At 49.8% G+C, this 15,330-nt stretch overlaps 1 protein-coding gene across 1 annotated transcript; it reads left to right on the forward strand.

Annotated features, from left to right (window-relative positions):
- The first annotated feature begins 2,805 nt into the window (after nucleotides 1-2,805).
- On the forward strand, nucleotides 2,806-8,995 carry Rdh8 (retinol dehydrogenase 8). Its single transcript, XM_008833209.3, is given in 8 exon segments — nucleotides 2,806-2,855; nucleotides 2,857-2,882; nucleotides 6,053-6,214; nucleotides 6,763-6,942; nucleotides 7,709-7,802; nucleotides 8,512-8,695; nucleotides 8,781-8,889; nucleotides 8,892-8,995. Coding segments are annotated over 8 exon segments (909 nt in total).
- The last annotated feature ends 6,335 nt before the right edge of the window (nucleotides 8,996-15,330 follow it).

Below are 15,330 nucleotides of genomic sequence, written 5' to 3' on the forward strand. Positions count from 1 at the left end.
GCCCTGGCCTCGCCCTGCAAGGCAGCGCACAGGCAGGGCGGGGCCAGGGGAAGGCGGCGGGGGGGCGGGGAGGGGCGGGGAACCACAGCTGGCTGGGAAAAGTACACAGTTTGCACCGCGCCCTGATTGGCTGGTTGCAAGCTGAGCCGCCCCACGGCAAGGATGGGCCATTTCCATCAGCCCTAGAATCCAGGGGTTCCAGCCTTAGCCTAAATCCTCTCCATCCACCTGGCTCTCTCAAAGGCCGATCTTAGCTTGAATCAAACCTTCACCGTTGGGGTTAGTGAGAAGGCTCAGTAGCTGAAGGAGCTTGCTGCTAAGCCTACCAACCAGAGTTCGATGTTAAGATCCACCTGATGGACGGAGAGAACCGGTTCCTGCAAGTTGTCCACGGATCTCTCTACATGGGAGCCACGGCATGTGCACCCACATACATACACGCACACAATAATAATTTTTTTAAATAGCCATCAGCCTCCCCAGGAGGAATTAAGGAATTAAGGCTAGGTATAACTTTTAAATGTTTTTATATTTTTGTGTTTTGGTTTGGTTTTTCCTAGAGCTGAGGCTTGAACCACTGAGCTACTCAAGCCCTAAAATGTTTTTTATGTGTTTGTCTTGCCTGCATGTATGTAAGTGTACCCATGTGTGCAATGGCCCACAGAGGCCAGAAGAGGGCATCAGATCCCCTGGAACTGAAGTTTCTGACAGTTGTTAGCTGTCATGTGGGTGCTGGAAACTGAACCTGGGTCTTCTGCAAGAACAACCAGTGTTCTATGGACATCAAAGTTCTTTTTTCTTTCGATTTTGGGGTGGTAAAATGTAACCCAGAGCCACAGGAAGTTCAGGCAGGAATTCTGTTGCTGAGCCACACCCCAAGTTTACACCAGACTCATAATCTCTAAGGAAAGGAATCTGGTTCCACCCCCATCCTATTGCTTCTTCCTCACCCTCAGATCTTTCAAAAGAGGGGTCCAACCCATCTTAAACCCCCATGAAACTGGGGAATCTATGTGAGTGTGGGGGACCTTTTTCATTCTTCAAGGCCCTGTGGGGACCTCCCAGCATGCCCAGGAGCTCTCTACTCCATGCACTTGACAGGCAGAATTAAGGGGAGTCTCCCTAGGGAAAACTCAAAGGGGGCATCACACAGTTTCGAAGTGTCCCCCTCCTGAGGAACAGCTTGCTAGCCACAAGGTAGCTGCCTCCCAGTTCAAGCTCCTAAAACAAAGAGTCTCTGTGTCCTAGAAAAGGAAGAGGTGGGGCCCCATGTGTGGCTGAAGAAAACGATGGGAGCCCCTGGAGGAGGGGGAAGAGCAGGGACTCTCCCCACAAGCAGACTTTCCTCCCTCCCCCACAGACTCCGCCTTTTCCAAATAGTTTATCAATAAGTTCCAGCCCTGCTAGTCTAGTCTAACTTCTTTAAACTTTTTTTACATTATTTATATCTTGGGGGTGCGGGGTGGCATACAGTGCCTTCACTTGTTGAGCCATCTTGCCAGCCAGCTCCCTAGTTAAATTTGTTCATTTAAAGGCATGTGTTACCATGCCTGGCTCAGATTTATTTTTATTTTTTATATGTATTAAGTGTTTTGCCTGCCATGTATATTACAGTGCATGCAATACCCTTAGAGGCCAGAAGAAGGAGTCGGATCCCCTGGAACTGGAGTTACAGACTGTTGTTAGCTGCCATGTGGGTGCTGGGACCTGAACCCAGGTCCTCTGCAGGAGCAGTCAGTGCTCTTAACTACAGAGCCATCTTTCCAGACCCAAAAGACTGGTTTTAAGATAAGAAACATTCATTTGCTAAAATGTGTTGGGAGGGGTCTTTTTGAGACAGGGTCTCCCTGTAGCCCCAGCTGACCTGGAACTACTATGTAGACCAGGCTGGCCCGTAACTCACAGAGATCCTCCTGCCTCTGCCTCCCGAGTGCTGGGATTAAAGGCGTACACCACTACACCCAGCTCACCTTAAAATTTAATTTTTTCATTATAACTGTAAATTTTTCCTGGCAGGAAGCAGGTCGGCGAGTTTTAGGAGTGTGTGAGTTATTTCTTCTCTTACTACCTCTACTCTAGGTGTGGAATCTCTGGTTGGACAGAGAGAGAAAAAGAACAGTAATGGTCCTGGACATCTTCACTGAAGCATCAGAAGTCAGTTTGATCAGACTGGAGATGTATGTGGCTTTGAGGTACAGTCCTTGCTCAGCATGCACAAAACCATGGGCTCTATCCCCAGCATCCACAAAATGTCAGTTGATGAATTAGACTAGGGAGGCCAGGTATATCAGCACATGCCTTAAACCCCAGCACTCAGGAGGCAGAGGAAGTGGATCTCTGTGAGATCAAGGCCAGCCTGGTCTACATAAGGAGTTCCAGGCCAGCTGGGTCTACAGAGAGACCCTGTCTCAGAAAATCTGTTATAAACCAGGGAATAGTGGTACAGGCCTTCAACCCCAGCACTTGAGGACTGAAGGTCTCAGGTTCAAGACCCTCTTTGAAATAAATATAATACATAAATTTGTCTAGACTCTTTAAATTCATCCTCCTGCCTCAGCCTCCCAAGCCAGCAGCAGAATCACAGGTCTTTCACTCCCAGGCCTGTACCCAAGAAGAGCTATTGGGTAGATGGAGGCTCAGAGGTGCAGAAGATATACCAGATTCCACAGCCGAGCCCTCCAGGGCCCCTGAGCTCTGCAGGGGACCAGGTGGCTGGAGCCTGCAGGAGAGATGGGCTGAAGCTGGGCGGGTGAGGGTGGGGCAGGCGCTGCACAGGTGACGTCATGGATCAGGAAGAAGGTGGACATGGCCTCCCAGCCTCAGATAGTGCTCATCTCAGGCTGTTCATCCGGGATCTCAGGACCCCAGGCAGCAATACTCCGGTAAGAGATGGCTTAGTTCTGTGCTGTCCCCGCTGTCCCACCCTCCCAGGTATAGGCTGATACAGACTGTACAGACAGCCTTCCCATAGCTGCCCCCATGGGCTGGCCCCTCATCTCAGATGTATTTTTTAGTTTATGTGTATGTGTGTGTGCCTGAGTGCATGTATGTGCATGACATACATACAGCAATTTGTTACCATGTGGGTGCTGGGAACCAAACCCAGGTCCTCTGCAAGAGCAGCCAGTGCTCTTGACCACTGAGCCAGCTCTCCAGTCCCTCATATATGTATCTCTTGAATATTGGATATCATACAGCAAAAAATTATGAACAAGAGACAAATATACATTTGTGTGTGTGTGTGTGTCTATGTCTGTGTTTGTGTCTGTGCTCCTCAGATTGAGGATAATTCAGTGGATAGTGCTCTTCCCTAGCATGCACAAAGCCCTGACTTTCATCCACAGCACCACACAAACCAGGTGTGGTGGCACATGCCTGTCATCCTAGCATTCAGTAGGTGGAGGCAGGAGGACTGAGTTCAAGGTCACCCTTGGCTAATAGCAAATTTAAGGTCAGCCTGGCTACGTGAGACCCTGTCTCAAAAATAGAAAAAAACAGTCAACTCCGTGTCAGGGGTGTGGTGGAGTCACCTGTAGTCTTAATACTCTGGAGGCTGAGGCAAGAGTTCCAGGTCAATGAAACTCCTAGGGTCCTCCTAGGGAGATCTTGTCTCAAAATAAGCAAAGGAACAAGGAAAACCTCAGCCCTGCGTCCTGGAGTAGTGGGAGAGGGGAGGAAAAAGAGACAATAAACCAATGAAAACAAACTGGAGGCTGGGTATGGCGCTGCAGGTTATCATCCCAGAAGTCCAGAGCAGACAGAGGAAAACTAAAGTTCAAGATCAGCCTGGGCTATGTAAAAAGACCCAAAGAAAATCAATGGGGAGGGGAGGGGGATAAAAGAGCAGGTAGGAGAGGAAAGGAGAGGAAGAGGGAGGGAGAGAGAAGAGGGAGAGAGGAGGGAGGGAGGGAGGGAGGAGAGAGTTGTAATAAGTGTTAGGATAATAGAGCAAAGTGGGAGGGAATGGTATTTTTAGAAGCGCTGTCCAGAAGGCCTCTCTGAGCAACTTGCCCCAGCACCCATGGGAACAGATAGTCACTGCCCCCCCCCACTCCCCAGATCACAGCTACCAGATAAGCCTCTTAGGGTGACCCGACCTTGGGGGCTTAACTGGGGCATTATTTACTGCGTCTCTGAAGTTCATTGCTGCTTCGTGCAAGCCACCCATGGGCACCTCTGACCTAGTGCTGGCAGGAGGGGAAGCTGGCAGAGGGCTGTTACCTAAGAGCAAGATGCTGGGGTGAGGGCGCCACCCCAGTTGGCAGGGCTGAGTCTCCAGCCTTCTGGGTTAGAAGTGGCAAGAGTTTTGAGTGTGAAAGAATGAATGCCAGTGTGAGTAGAGCTGTGTCCCTGCAGGCTGCCACTGGGTAGGAAACACTGTTACAGGATTCGGTGAAAGAGCTCAGTGGGTAAGGGACCTTGCCACCAAGCCTGAGTTTGATCCTGGGACCCACTTTGTGGAATGAGAGAACCAACTCCAGAAAGTTGTTCTTTGACCTCCATATATGTGCACACACAAACTAAGTAAATAAATGTAAAAAAAAAAAAAGTAATGATACTACCACTACTTAATCACAGTACTCAGGGAACATAAACAGGTGAGACAGAGAGCCTCATAGAGAGTTCTAGGCCAGCCAGGGCTAAATAGTGAGACTGTCTCTAAAAACAAAATAAAAAATACTGGGGGTTGGGGATTTTTGTTGGTGTTGAATGGCTCTCTCTCTCTCTCTCTCTCTCTCTCTCTCTCTCTCTCTCTCTCTCTGCTAGGGATGAAACTCAGGCCTTTTACTTGCTAGGCAAGTTCTCTACCACTGGTCTAAATCCCTAGCCTTTTTTGTTTTTGAAAGGGGATCTCAGTACATAGCCCAGGCTGGCCTCAAACTCATAATCCTCCTGACTCAGCCTCCTGAGTGCTGGGGTGACAGGCCTGTGCCACCCTGCCCAGCTAAAGGTAGCATTTGCTACTGCCTAAGACCATTCTAAATGTATCTGTCATTTCATCCCACCATCACCCAGGGGGCCTGTCACTCACTGTCTTTTGCTTGGTTTTAGAAATGAGGAAACAGAACCAGGTGTGGTGGCGCACACCTTTAATCCCAGTACTCAGGAGGCAAAGGCAGGTAGATCTCTGTGAGATCAAGGCCAGCCTGGGTGAGTGCCAGACCAGCGGGGGCTACAAAGAGACCCTGTCTTGGGAAAAAAAAATGAAACTGACAGACAGAGGGCTGGGGCTCAGTGGGTAGGACACTTACCTGGTGTGCATGAAGCCCGATTCCAAGCCCAGCACTGCATAAACTGAGTGTGGTAGCATATGCCGGTCATCTCAATGCTTGGAAAGTGGAGGCAGGAGATCAAAGCCAGTCTGGGCTGCATGACGCTTTGTCTCAAAAAAACAAATGTTTGGTGACTGGATGTGGGTTTATGTGAACATGTGTGCACAAGTGTACATTTGCTGAACGGGTGCTAAATTTAAGTGTATGAACATGTGGGTCTCCATCTGTGACAATTTACTTCAATCTGCATAAGACTGTAGAAACAGCTTGGCATGGTGCTTTGCATCTGTAATCCCAGCATTCAGGAGACTGAGGCAGGAGGATCTCTAAGTTCCAAGCCAGTTTGATCTACATAACAAATTCCAGGTGTATATAGGGAGGCTCTGTCTCAAAAAATCAGAAATGGGGACTAGAGAGATGGTTCAGCAGTTAAGAGCACTGGCTGCTCTTGCAGAGGACCCAGCTTTGGTTCCCAGCACCCACATGGTGGCTAACAACCATGAGTAACTCCAGTTCCAGGGGATCCAACACCCTCTTCTAGCTTCCATGGGCATTGCATACATGTGGTACTTACATATATGCAGGCAAAACACTCCCACATATAAAATAAAAATAAAATCTCCTGCGGAATGATACCCAAGATTATCCTCCTGCCTCCTCACATATGAGCACACACATGTGCACACACATGTAAACATACATGTGCATGCACACACACCATACAAGCACACAGGGCAAAGGAGCCCAGTCTCTGTCCCAGCTCTGCTCTTTACCCTCAGTGGTGGCCACCATGAGGGACCTGGGGAAGAAGGAGCCTTTGGAGGCAGCTGCTGGGGATGCTCTGGGGAAGACCCTGATTGTGGCACAGCTAGACGTATGCAGTGATGAGTCAGTGGCCCAATGTCTCAGCCACATCCAGGGAGGACAAGTGGACGTGCTGGGTGAGACTTGACAGTCTGGGGAGTCACTCACCTTGCCCCTCAGTAAATACCCTCAGTAAAGTAACAACTTCTAGCCCTGGGTAGAAGGGTAGCTCAGGTGGCCAGAGAAAGAGGTAGACCAGTTGGCCAAAAGGCAAGAACAATCTATTAAAGATGCCAGATCTAGGGATGGGATGGATTGCATGGGAGAGTCATTCTCACATAAGGAGAAAACCATATGTGGTTGGGAAAAGTACTCCAGTGAGTCACTCAGAGACAGGAGGATGATGAAGCAGCCACTCAAGTCCCCACGGAGCCTGCTAAAGAGGGTGGGTGTCACCATCTTGGCGCAATTTGAGGATAGACTGGAATTGTTCATCCATGACAGAGATTCTGTTTCTGGTAGCTCTTCCAACATTTAGAGCCCAAAATCCTGTACAAAAAAAACCAAAAACAAAAAAAAAAAGACCACCAAATTGATAAACAGTTCAGAAAGATACCCTTGATTTGGAGGGAGGGAGCCTTGGTCATTGGGTTAACTTCAAGTAACACTCTGTGTGCCCCCTTAGTGAAAAACGCAGGAATAGGCCTGGTGGGGCCCCTGGAAGGGCTGAGCCTAGCTACCATGCAGAATGTGTTTGACACCAACTTTTTCAGGGCCATCCGTCTGGTCCAAGCTGTGCTTCCAGGCATGAAGAGGAGGCGACAGGGACACATTGTGGTGCTCAGCAGTGTTATGGGACTCCAGGGTGAGTCTAGGGACCCACCCCTAAGGAATCTACTCCCTCCCCTCTATCCAGGGTTGGAAGGATGGCAAGTGGGTTTTAGCTCATAGACCAAATGAACTTGTGTTGAGAAGGATTCTGAAGCTCAGAAGGGACAAGTTCTGGGATTGATCAACTGTGTCTCCCCTGGTATAATAATAGGCAGTGGAAGTAGCCATGCCATCAGTGGTAATCCACATCCTAGAATTAACTCCACTTCTGGGCATAGCTTCCATTGTCCCTTGGAAATCCAAAACAACTATCATAACTAATCCTAGACGCCTTCTTGCCAAATAGCTCCACACCAGGCCTAGGGATGTAGAGATTTAAGACTCAGACTCAGCAGAAAAGACAATGCCCATCAGTTGGTGATGTCTGCACAGGCCTACTCTAGAGGCCACCTACTTGCCATCCATGTTGCTTCTTCCTCCTTGAACCCTTTTAGACTCCCTTCCTCTCCTGTCATGGTCGACTCTGAGGATGCCATACACAAATGGACCAGGGATATAGATGAACAGAAGGGAGTTGTTTCCTGAGAGCAAGGGCAGCTGGGACGTGGTGGCACATAGCACCCACAACAATCCTGATTCCACACGTGTCCATTACACATCCCACAACACTGTGGATGCTTGGCCCTCATCTGAATTCCCAAGACCTTCTCTTCATGTTCCAAAGACCCCCCCATCGCCCTGAGACCCACAAAGTCCATGACTGGCACCCCCCTGAGTCTGCCTCCTTACCATCCTTCCAGGTGTCATGTTCAACGACGTCTATGCAGCCTCCAAGTTTGCCCTGGAAGGATTCTTTGAGAGTCTCTCCATCCAACTGCGCCAATTCAATATCTTGTGAGACGGGTACCTGGGTAGCCGGGACAGGGAAATGCTGATTCGGGAGTCACAAAGGAAAATGGAGAGGAGAGAAGGCAGTTGCTAGAGGGAAGGGTTCGTGAGTTCCCACTCCTCTCTGAAGACAGCAGTTGCTAGAGGGGAGAGGTTCATGAGGCCCCACCCCTCCCTGAAGTCTGATTGGCAGTTAATAGATGCTGGGAGGAGGAGTTTCACAAAGCCCAGTCCCTTTATGAAGATTTACAAGTAGTTGATGGTTGCTAGCCGAGAGGGGCTCCACAGGGCCATGCCACTACCTAAGGATTGCTAGGTAGTAAACAGTTTCTGGGTGAGGGGCTCATGAGGCCCTACCCCTCCCTGAGTACTGATAGGCAGTTGACAGTTGCTAGAGGGGAGGGACTCATGAGGCCCTGCCCCTCCCTGATGATTGATTGACCATTAACAGTTGCTGGGGAAGGAGGGACATTCATTCAGTGGCGTGAGGGGCCCAGACTTCTGTAAATAATCCTCCCCAGTTCCAGGAATTTTGATGCCCCCTTCTGGCCTGCACAGGCATTGCACATATGAGTGCACTTACATGAAGGCAACACATAAAATAAAAAGTAAACATGATGATGATGATGATGATGATGATGATGATGATGATGACCAGAGACAGTGAGTGAGGCATTGTTGGGGTCCCACACCCAAACCCTGGTCTTCTCCCCAGCATCTCCCTGGTGGAGCCAGGCCCAGTGGTCACTGACTTCAAGGACAAGCTCCTGGCTCAGGCTGCCTCCTCCGAGTTTCCAGGCACTGACCCTGATACCCTGGGCTACCTCCAGGACCTGTACCTCCCAGCCTCCAGGGAGCTCTTCCACTCTGTAGTACAGAGCCCCTGGGACGTGGCCCAGGTGGGTGCACAAGGCCCTACAGCTCAGGTACCAAGGGACACTGGGGACCTGTGCAGGTCCAAGAGCTTGGGGCTCCCTCCCACAGGTCATTGCCAAGGTCATCAGTTCCAGCAGACCTCCCCTTCGAAAACAGACCAACTCCCGATACCACCCTCTGGTAGCACTCAAGACCCTGGACCCCTCCGGGAGCCTGTACATAGAACTGCCCACATGCTCGTCTTCCACTGGCCTCGCCTCCTTGGCCTGGGCCTTCGATGCCTGGCCTGCAGCTGTCTCCCAAGATGTGTGTGGCCAAGATGAATGAGGCAGAAGCAGACTCCACACCTGAACAACCAGTGTATCCCTTCAGTGTACCCCTGAATCAGTGGACCATATAGACTCAATTCATGAAGCCCCACTGGAAAACTTACTGCTTTTATGTGTCTCTGTGTGTGTATGTGCATATGTGAGTACAATGCCTACAGAGGCCAGAAAAGGTCATCGGATCCCTGGGAATTGGCGTTACAGACAGATGTTAGCTGCCATGTGGGTGTTGGGAACTGAACCTGGGACCTCTACAACAGCAGCCAGTGTTCAACCACTGAGTCAGCTCTCCAGCCCAGAACTTTTTTGCCTCTGTGTGTGTGTGTGTGTGTGGTGTGTGCATGTATCTATGTGTGTTCACAAGTGTCTATCCATGCAAGTGTGTGGACATGCACACGGAAGCCCAGGTTGACTTTGACTTTGGAAGACTTCCTCAGCTGCCCTCCACCTTGAATATGGGGGCGGGGCTGGAGAGATGGCTCAGCAGTTAAGAACACTGACTGTTCTTGCAGAAGACCCAGGTTCCAATCCCAGCACCCACATGGCAGCTAACAACTGTCTGTAACTCTAGTTCCAGGGGATCCAACAGTTTCTTCTGTTCTCTGCGGGCATTGCACGACCCAGGTACACTTATCTTTATACAGGCAATACACACATACACATAAAATAAAATTAATAAATAAAATAAAAAGAATATGGAGACAGGGTCTCTTACTTGAACCCAGAGTTTGCCCATTTAGCTATTCTGGCTGGTCAGTTTGTTCCAGGAGTCACCTGTGTCCCTCTCCCAAGCACCAGGATTACAGGAAGATTGCCGCCACATCCACCCAGCTTTTAATGGAGTACTGAGGATTTGAAGTCCTGTCCTTACATTTGTGCAGCAAGTGTTTTATCAGCTGAGCTGCCTCTGCAACCCTAGAAAAGCTTTCTTGTCTGCCTGCCTGTCTTGTCTGTTTTGAGACAGGGTCTTACTATGTAGACTAGGCTGGCCTCTCAGGGATCCACTTGCTTCTGCCTCCCAAGTGCTGGGATTAAAAGCATGTGCCACCACACTCAGCCAGGAAAGCTTTTTATTAGTCAGTTTGTGCACCTTGCAGCCTATCAGATTCAGTTATAGGAGAGCAGGGAGGAGTGGAAAAGTGGGTGGACAGGAAGTGAGCACAGACTGGATTCTTCAGCCTGTGGTATGCTCACTCTATGCTGGTGTTCAGGGCTTTTCTTGAGGTAGAGGGGAACCAGAACCTGAATAGAGAACACTGGGCGGCACTGTACTGCTCTCATCCAGCAAGGCTCAGATACAGCTTGCTTAACAAAGGTTCCTGGGCTGCAGGCATGGGCCCCAGTGTGGACGTATTAAAAGGTGGTGAATTGGAGACTGAGGCAGGAAGATTCACAGTACAAGACCAACCTGGGCTACAGACTGAGACAAGGCCGCCGGAGCACCTTAAATAGAACCTATCTTAAAAATCAAGAGCTGGAGAGCTGACTCAGTGGTTAAGGGCATTGGACTGCTCTTGCAGAGGACCCAGTTCAATTCCAAGAACCCATATGGTAGCTAACAATCATCTGTAACTACAGTTCCAGGGGAACGGATGCCTTCTGGCCTCTGCAGGCATTGCACACATGTGGTACCCTTACATATATGTGGGCGAGTGGGGATCTCGGAGCGCCAGCTGCTGGCGTGGCACTGGTCTCTCGCGCGCCACTGGGGTGCGCGGGTTTGGCGCACCATGTTGCTGAGACGGGTCCCTGCTGTGCAGGTCCCTGGCTCTCCGAGGCTACCGGAAGCTGGTGGCTCTGCCAGCCGCTGTCAGCTGCCCCGGTGGGTTCTGTTCCAAGCTGCCGGGCTCCCTCTATGCACGCGATCTGTCGGCCACCAGATCACGAGGGGACGTGCAAGAACGGCGAAAGCAAGATCTTCGCTAGTGGTTGTTTACAAAGGGACAGCCCCCTCCGCGGAGACTGAATCGTAGGCAGTAAGACACAGGATACAGCTCAGTCTTAGTGATTCAGCTCCAATTTATAAGGGGGAAACCAGGATATTTATAGTGTGGAGGCAGTAGCAAAAGCCTTAGTTGATAGGTGCTTTGTAGGATGCCCCATTTACATGTGGTGGTGGGCTTCTGTCAGGCTGTCAGACAGTGCCTGATTATCACACAGGAAAACCTGGCAGTTTCATGCCGGAGGACATGTATCTGTGACCGGCACTTCAAAAGGTGAGTCAGGAAGGAGAGCAGAAGGTGCCCCGCTGAGAAGAGGAGTCTCTCCATTTGCGCCGAGCCGGCTTGCGGCTATCCAGACATGGAGAGACTACAACCCAAAACAGCAGGGGTCCCCAACACATACATGCAAGCAAGACACTCATACGCATAAAATTAAAATAAATTTTTAAAAATAATAAAAGTAAAAAGGGGGTTGGGGACATAGGTTCAGTGGGAGAGCTTGGGCCTAAAATCCACCCATGAGGGGCTGGGATGTGGCTTAGTTGGCAGAGTGTTCTCCTTGCATGCACAAAGTCTTAGGTTCCATCCCCAGCACTGAATAAACCAGGCGTGGCAGTGCACACCTGTCATCAGAGAACTGGGGAGGTGGAGACAGGAGGACCAGGAGTTCAGGGCCATTCCTTTGTTTCTTTAGGTTTAAAGATGGAGATGAGGCTTTTGGTGATGGCCCTTTAATCCCAGCACTCAAGAGGCAAAGGCAGGTGGATCTCTGTGAGATCGAGGCCAGCTGGGGCTACAAGGAGACCTTGTCTCAAAAAGATCCCCCCAAAAATGATGGAGATGAGGCTTTCTTTAAACTTCCATCACTCTCCCCCAGGGCCCCTTCCACGCTGTGTTTGTGTTTACCTTTCTGAAAGTTTTTTATTCAATTTCTGTGAATTTCAAAAAATATATTTTGATCATATTTAGATACCCTCTCATATCCATACTCCCTTTCCTAACCTCCCAGTAAAGTTCTGTATATATATATATACTTTGCTATATATATGACATATATATATAATATATATTAAGGCCTATAGGTATCTCAAAGGCCTATAGAGTCTAGTTTGTGTCCCAGATCCCTTTGGTATCTGTCCATCCACTAGAGAGCCTGGTCAACCTACCAAGAGCCACACCCTTAAAGAAAACTCTCTGCCTCCCAGAAGCCATCAGTTGCAAAAGGTTCCTTGGGGTAGGTTGTGGTTTCTTACTCACTTCCCCACATCTGTGCTGGAATTTGTCTGGCTTGAGTTTGCATGGGACTTGTGCATGCTGTCACTATTGCTGTGACTTCATATGAATAACTGACCAGCTGTCTGGAAAACTCCATTCCCTTGTGGTCATCCACCTCCTCTAGCTCTTATGATCTTTCCTCCCCCTCTTCCGTAATGATCTCTGAGTCTTGGGAGGCAGAGGTTGACACAGGAGTCCTATTCAGGGACAAGCACTCTGCAGTCTCTTGTTCTCTGTACATTGGCCAGTTGTGAACTTGTGTGTTAACTAACATCTGCTAAATAAGAAATTTCTCCGGTGAGAACCGAGAGATGCATTGATCAAGGTGATCAAGGTGAGTATGGGCCTGTCCTCACCTTTACAACCATCCCTGACTTCATCACTTCTAAAATCACCCATTTTCAGCTGGGTGTGGTAGCATACACTTGCGAGGCAGAGGCTGGTGGAGCTTTGTTTGACTGAGGCCAGCCTGGTCTACATAGAGAATTCCAGGTCAGCTGGGGTTACACGGAGACTCTGTGTCAAAAAGATCCCCCACCCCAAGATAATACATAAATACTAAAATTGCTCATTTTCAGTGTGCTGTGTTATACCATCTGGGTCCCTGAATCATCTAAATACATTAGAATGTGGGGTCAGGGGACGGTAGGAAGAACTATCAAGATGGCTCAATTGGTAAAGGTGTTTGCCTCCGAGCCTGATGACCTGAGGTCAATCCCCAGCACCCATATTACATGAAAAGGATTCCTTACAGTTTGGGGTGCAGTAGGAGGAGGATTTGGGCTATGGTTTCACATTGCCCTCAATTTCCTGTCGGTTTCCCACACAATAAAATCTCATTGAGTCAACCTCAGTGTTGCAGGGAAGGGAGAACTCTGAGTGGTAACCACAGAAACATACAAGAGGGGAAAGCTGGCGGTGGTGCTGGGGGGATGCCACCTGACTGAAGATGCTGCAGGCCTGATATGCCTAGCTTGGTTCTGAGTCCTGCACTCCCCACCACCTCCCCAGACCAGCCTGGACCAGCCTGGCTATCCTCAGTGTGTCCCCCACAGGTCAGCCATGGCCTCCTCCCTCTCTCCTTCTTTATTCCTTTCCCTCCCCTTTCCTCCTCTCCTCTCTCCTCCCGCTTTCTCCTCCTCCCCTCCTTTCTCTCCCTTCCCCTCCTCTCCTCTCTTCTGCCCCTCCCTCCCCTCCTCCCCACTCCCTTCTCTTTCTCCTCTCTCTTTGCAGAGGCTACTGCACGCTCACCTGCACTAACCCTGAACAGCATCCACCCTTCTTTATTTTCGAGTTTTTCCCTCCTGTTCACTAGATCATGAACTGAATATCTAGAACCAAGCAGCTTCTCAGCCTGGCCCCACCAGGAGCCTCACCTTCTCATACACAGTGCAGCAGGTCCTCTGCATCCTGCGCTTCCATACCCTCAAATCCAGGCAACTGTTGAGGGTTGTGCTGGATAGCTTTAGTGTCAACTTGACACACCTGGGTTTAGGGAGCCTCAAACTGGGGAATTACCTCCATAGGACTGGCCTGTGGCCATGTCCATGGGGCACCTTCTTGATTGTTGTGTGATGTACAAGGGCCCAGCCCACTGTGGGTGGTGTCACCCCTGGGCAGGTGGGCCTGTGTTCCACAAGAAAGCAGGCTGAGCAGGGGCCAGGGGAGCAAGCCAGTAAGCAGCATTCCTCCATGGCCTGTGTTTCAGCTCCTACCTCCAGGTTCCTGCCCTGAGTTCCTACCTTGGGCTCCCTGATGAACTGTGACCCAGGAGATGTAAGCCAAATAAACCATTTCCTTCCCATGTTGGTAACAGTCAGAGTGTTTTGTCACAGCAATGGAGAAACAAACTAGGACAGAAATTGGTACCAAGAGTGGGGTATTGCTGTGACAGACCTGACATTGGTGTTATTAGGAGGATTGTGGAAGCATTCGAAACTTTAGGCTGAAAAACCCATTGAGTGCTCAGAGTTTGTTGCTGTGGAGCTTGGAACAGTTATGCTGAAAGAGTTGTGAACAATGGAGTTCTGGCTTGTGAAGCTTCAAAGGGAAGCAGAGACTATCAGGGCTGTTTGTATGATATTTTGAATTGAGAATCTGTAGGTTCTGGTCGGCTGGGGCCGAAGAATCAGCTGGGATTAAGAAGAGACCAGAACTTGAAGTAAAACCTTTGCTTTACTGGGACAATTGATGCTGGTTAGCTGGGGCTGAAAACTCAGCTGTAACAAGAGACCAGCATTAGCATGGTGAAATATTCTGGGAAGTATTTCTTCAGAGTCCTTACACAGAAGCTGTGGTCAACAGGGGACCCAAGCCTCCATCTCTAGCTGGAAGCAGGACTTGGTAATGTGTAAGAGTCTCCTGCATGGTTCTGGTGTTGAAAGCGTGAAGGGGTCACAGAGCAGCTGAGGCTTGGCACTCTGGGAGGCCAAGAAAGGCCATAGGTGAAAGTGCAGCTTCAGTTGCAGCGAAGACCCCAGGATTGAAGGGGTCATGGAGAGAAACTGAGGCTTTGCACCCCAGAGGCAAGAAGAGGCCATTGGTGAAGGTGTAGTTTCAGTTTCAGTGACGACCCCCAACTTTTTGGAGATGCCAGGACTGTGGGGTGACCAAGGGCAGAGGCAGGTGTGGAATGGAGCCAGCCTGGGTCTTCGAGACAAGCTATATGTGATGCGGATGGCAGGGTCAGAGAGGTGGAGCTGCCAGAACCTTTTGGAGCCCAGAAGATCGTGAGTGAATCCCAGATGTCCAGGCTTGAGCTACTTTGCTGGACTTTGGTTTTGCTTAGGTGTGCCAAATTCTTCCCTTTGAAATAAGACAGTACTTGTTTTGGATTTTACAGGGGTCGAGGGTTTTCATAAAAATGAAGATACAAGCCAGGCCTGTCATCACAGTACTCAGGAGGTGGAGACAGGAGGATCAGGACTCAAGTCCAGCCTGGGCTACACAGCAAAACCCTATCTTTAAAAACAATTGTTAGTGACTGAGCATGATGACACACGCCTTTAACCCCAGCACTCCGGAGGCAGAGATAGGCAGATGTCTCTGAGACCAACCTCAGCCTGGTCTACATAGCAAGTTCCAGGCCAGCTGGGGCTTCAGGGAGACCCTATC

Source organism: Nannospalax galili, unplaced genomic scaffold (genome assembly GCF_000622305.1).
Source record: "Nannospalax galili isolate Female #2095 unplaced genomic scaffold, S.galili_v1.0 scaffold1736, whole genome shotgun sequence".
Taxonomy (NCBI): Eukaryota; Metazoa; Chordata; class Mammalia; order Rodentia; family Spalacidae; genus Nannospalax; species Nannospalax galili.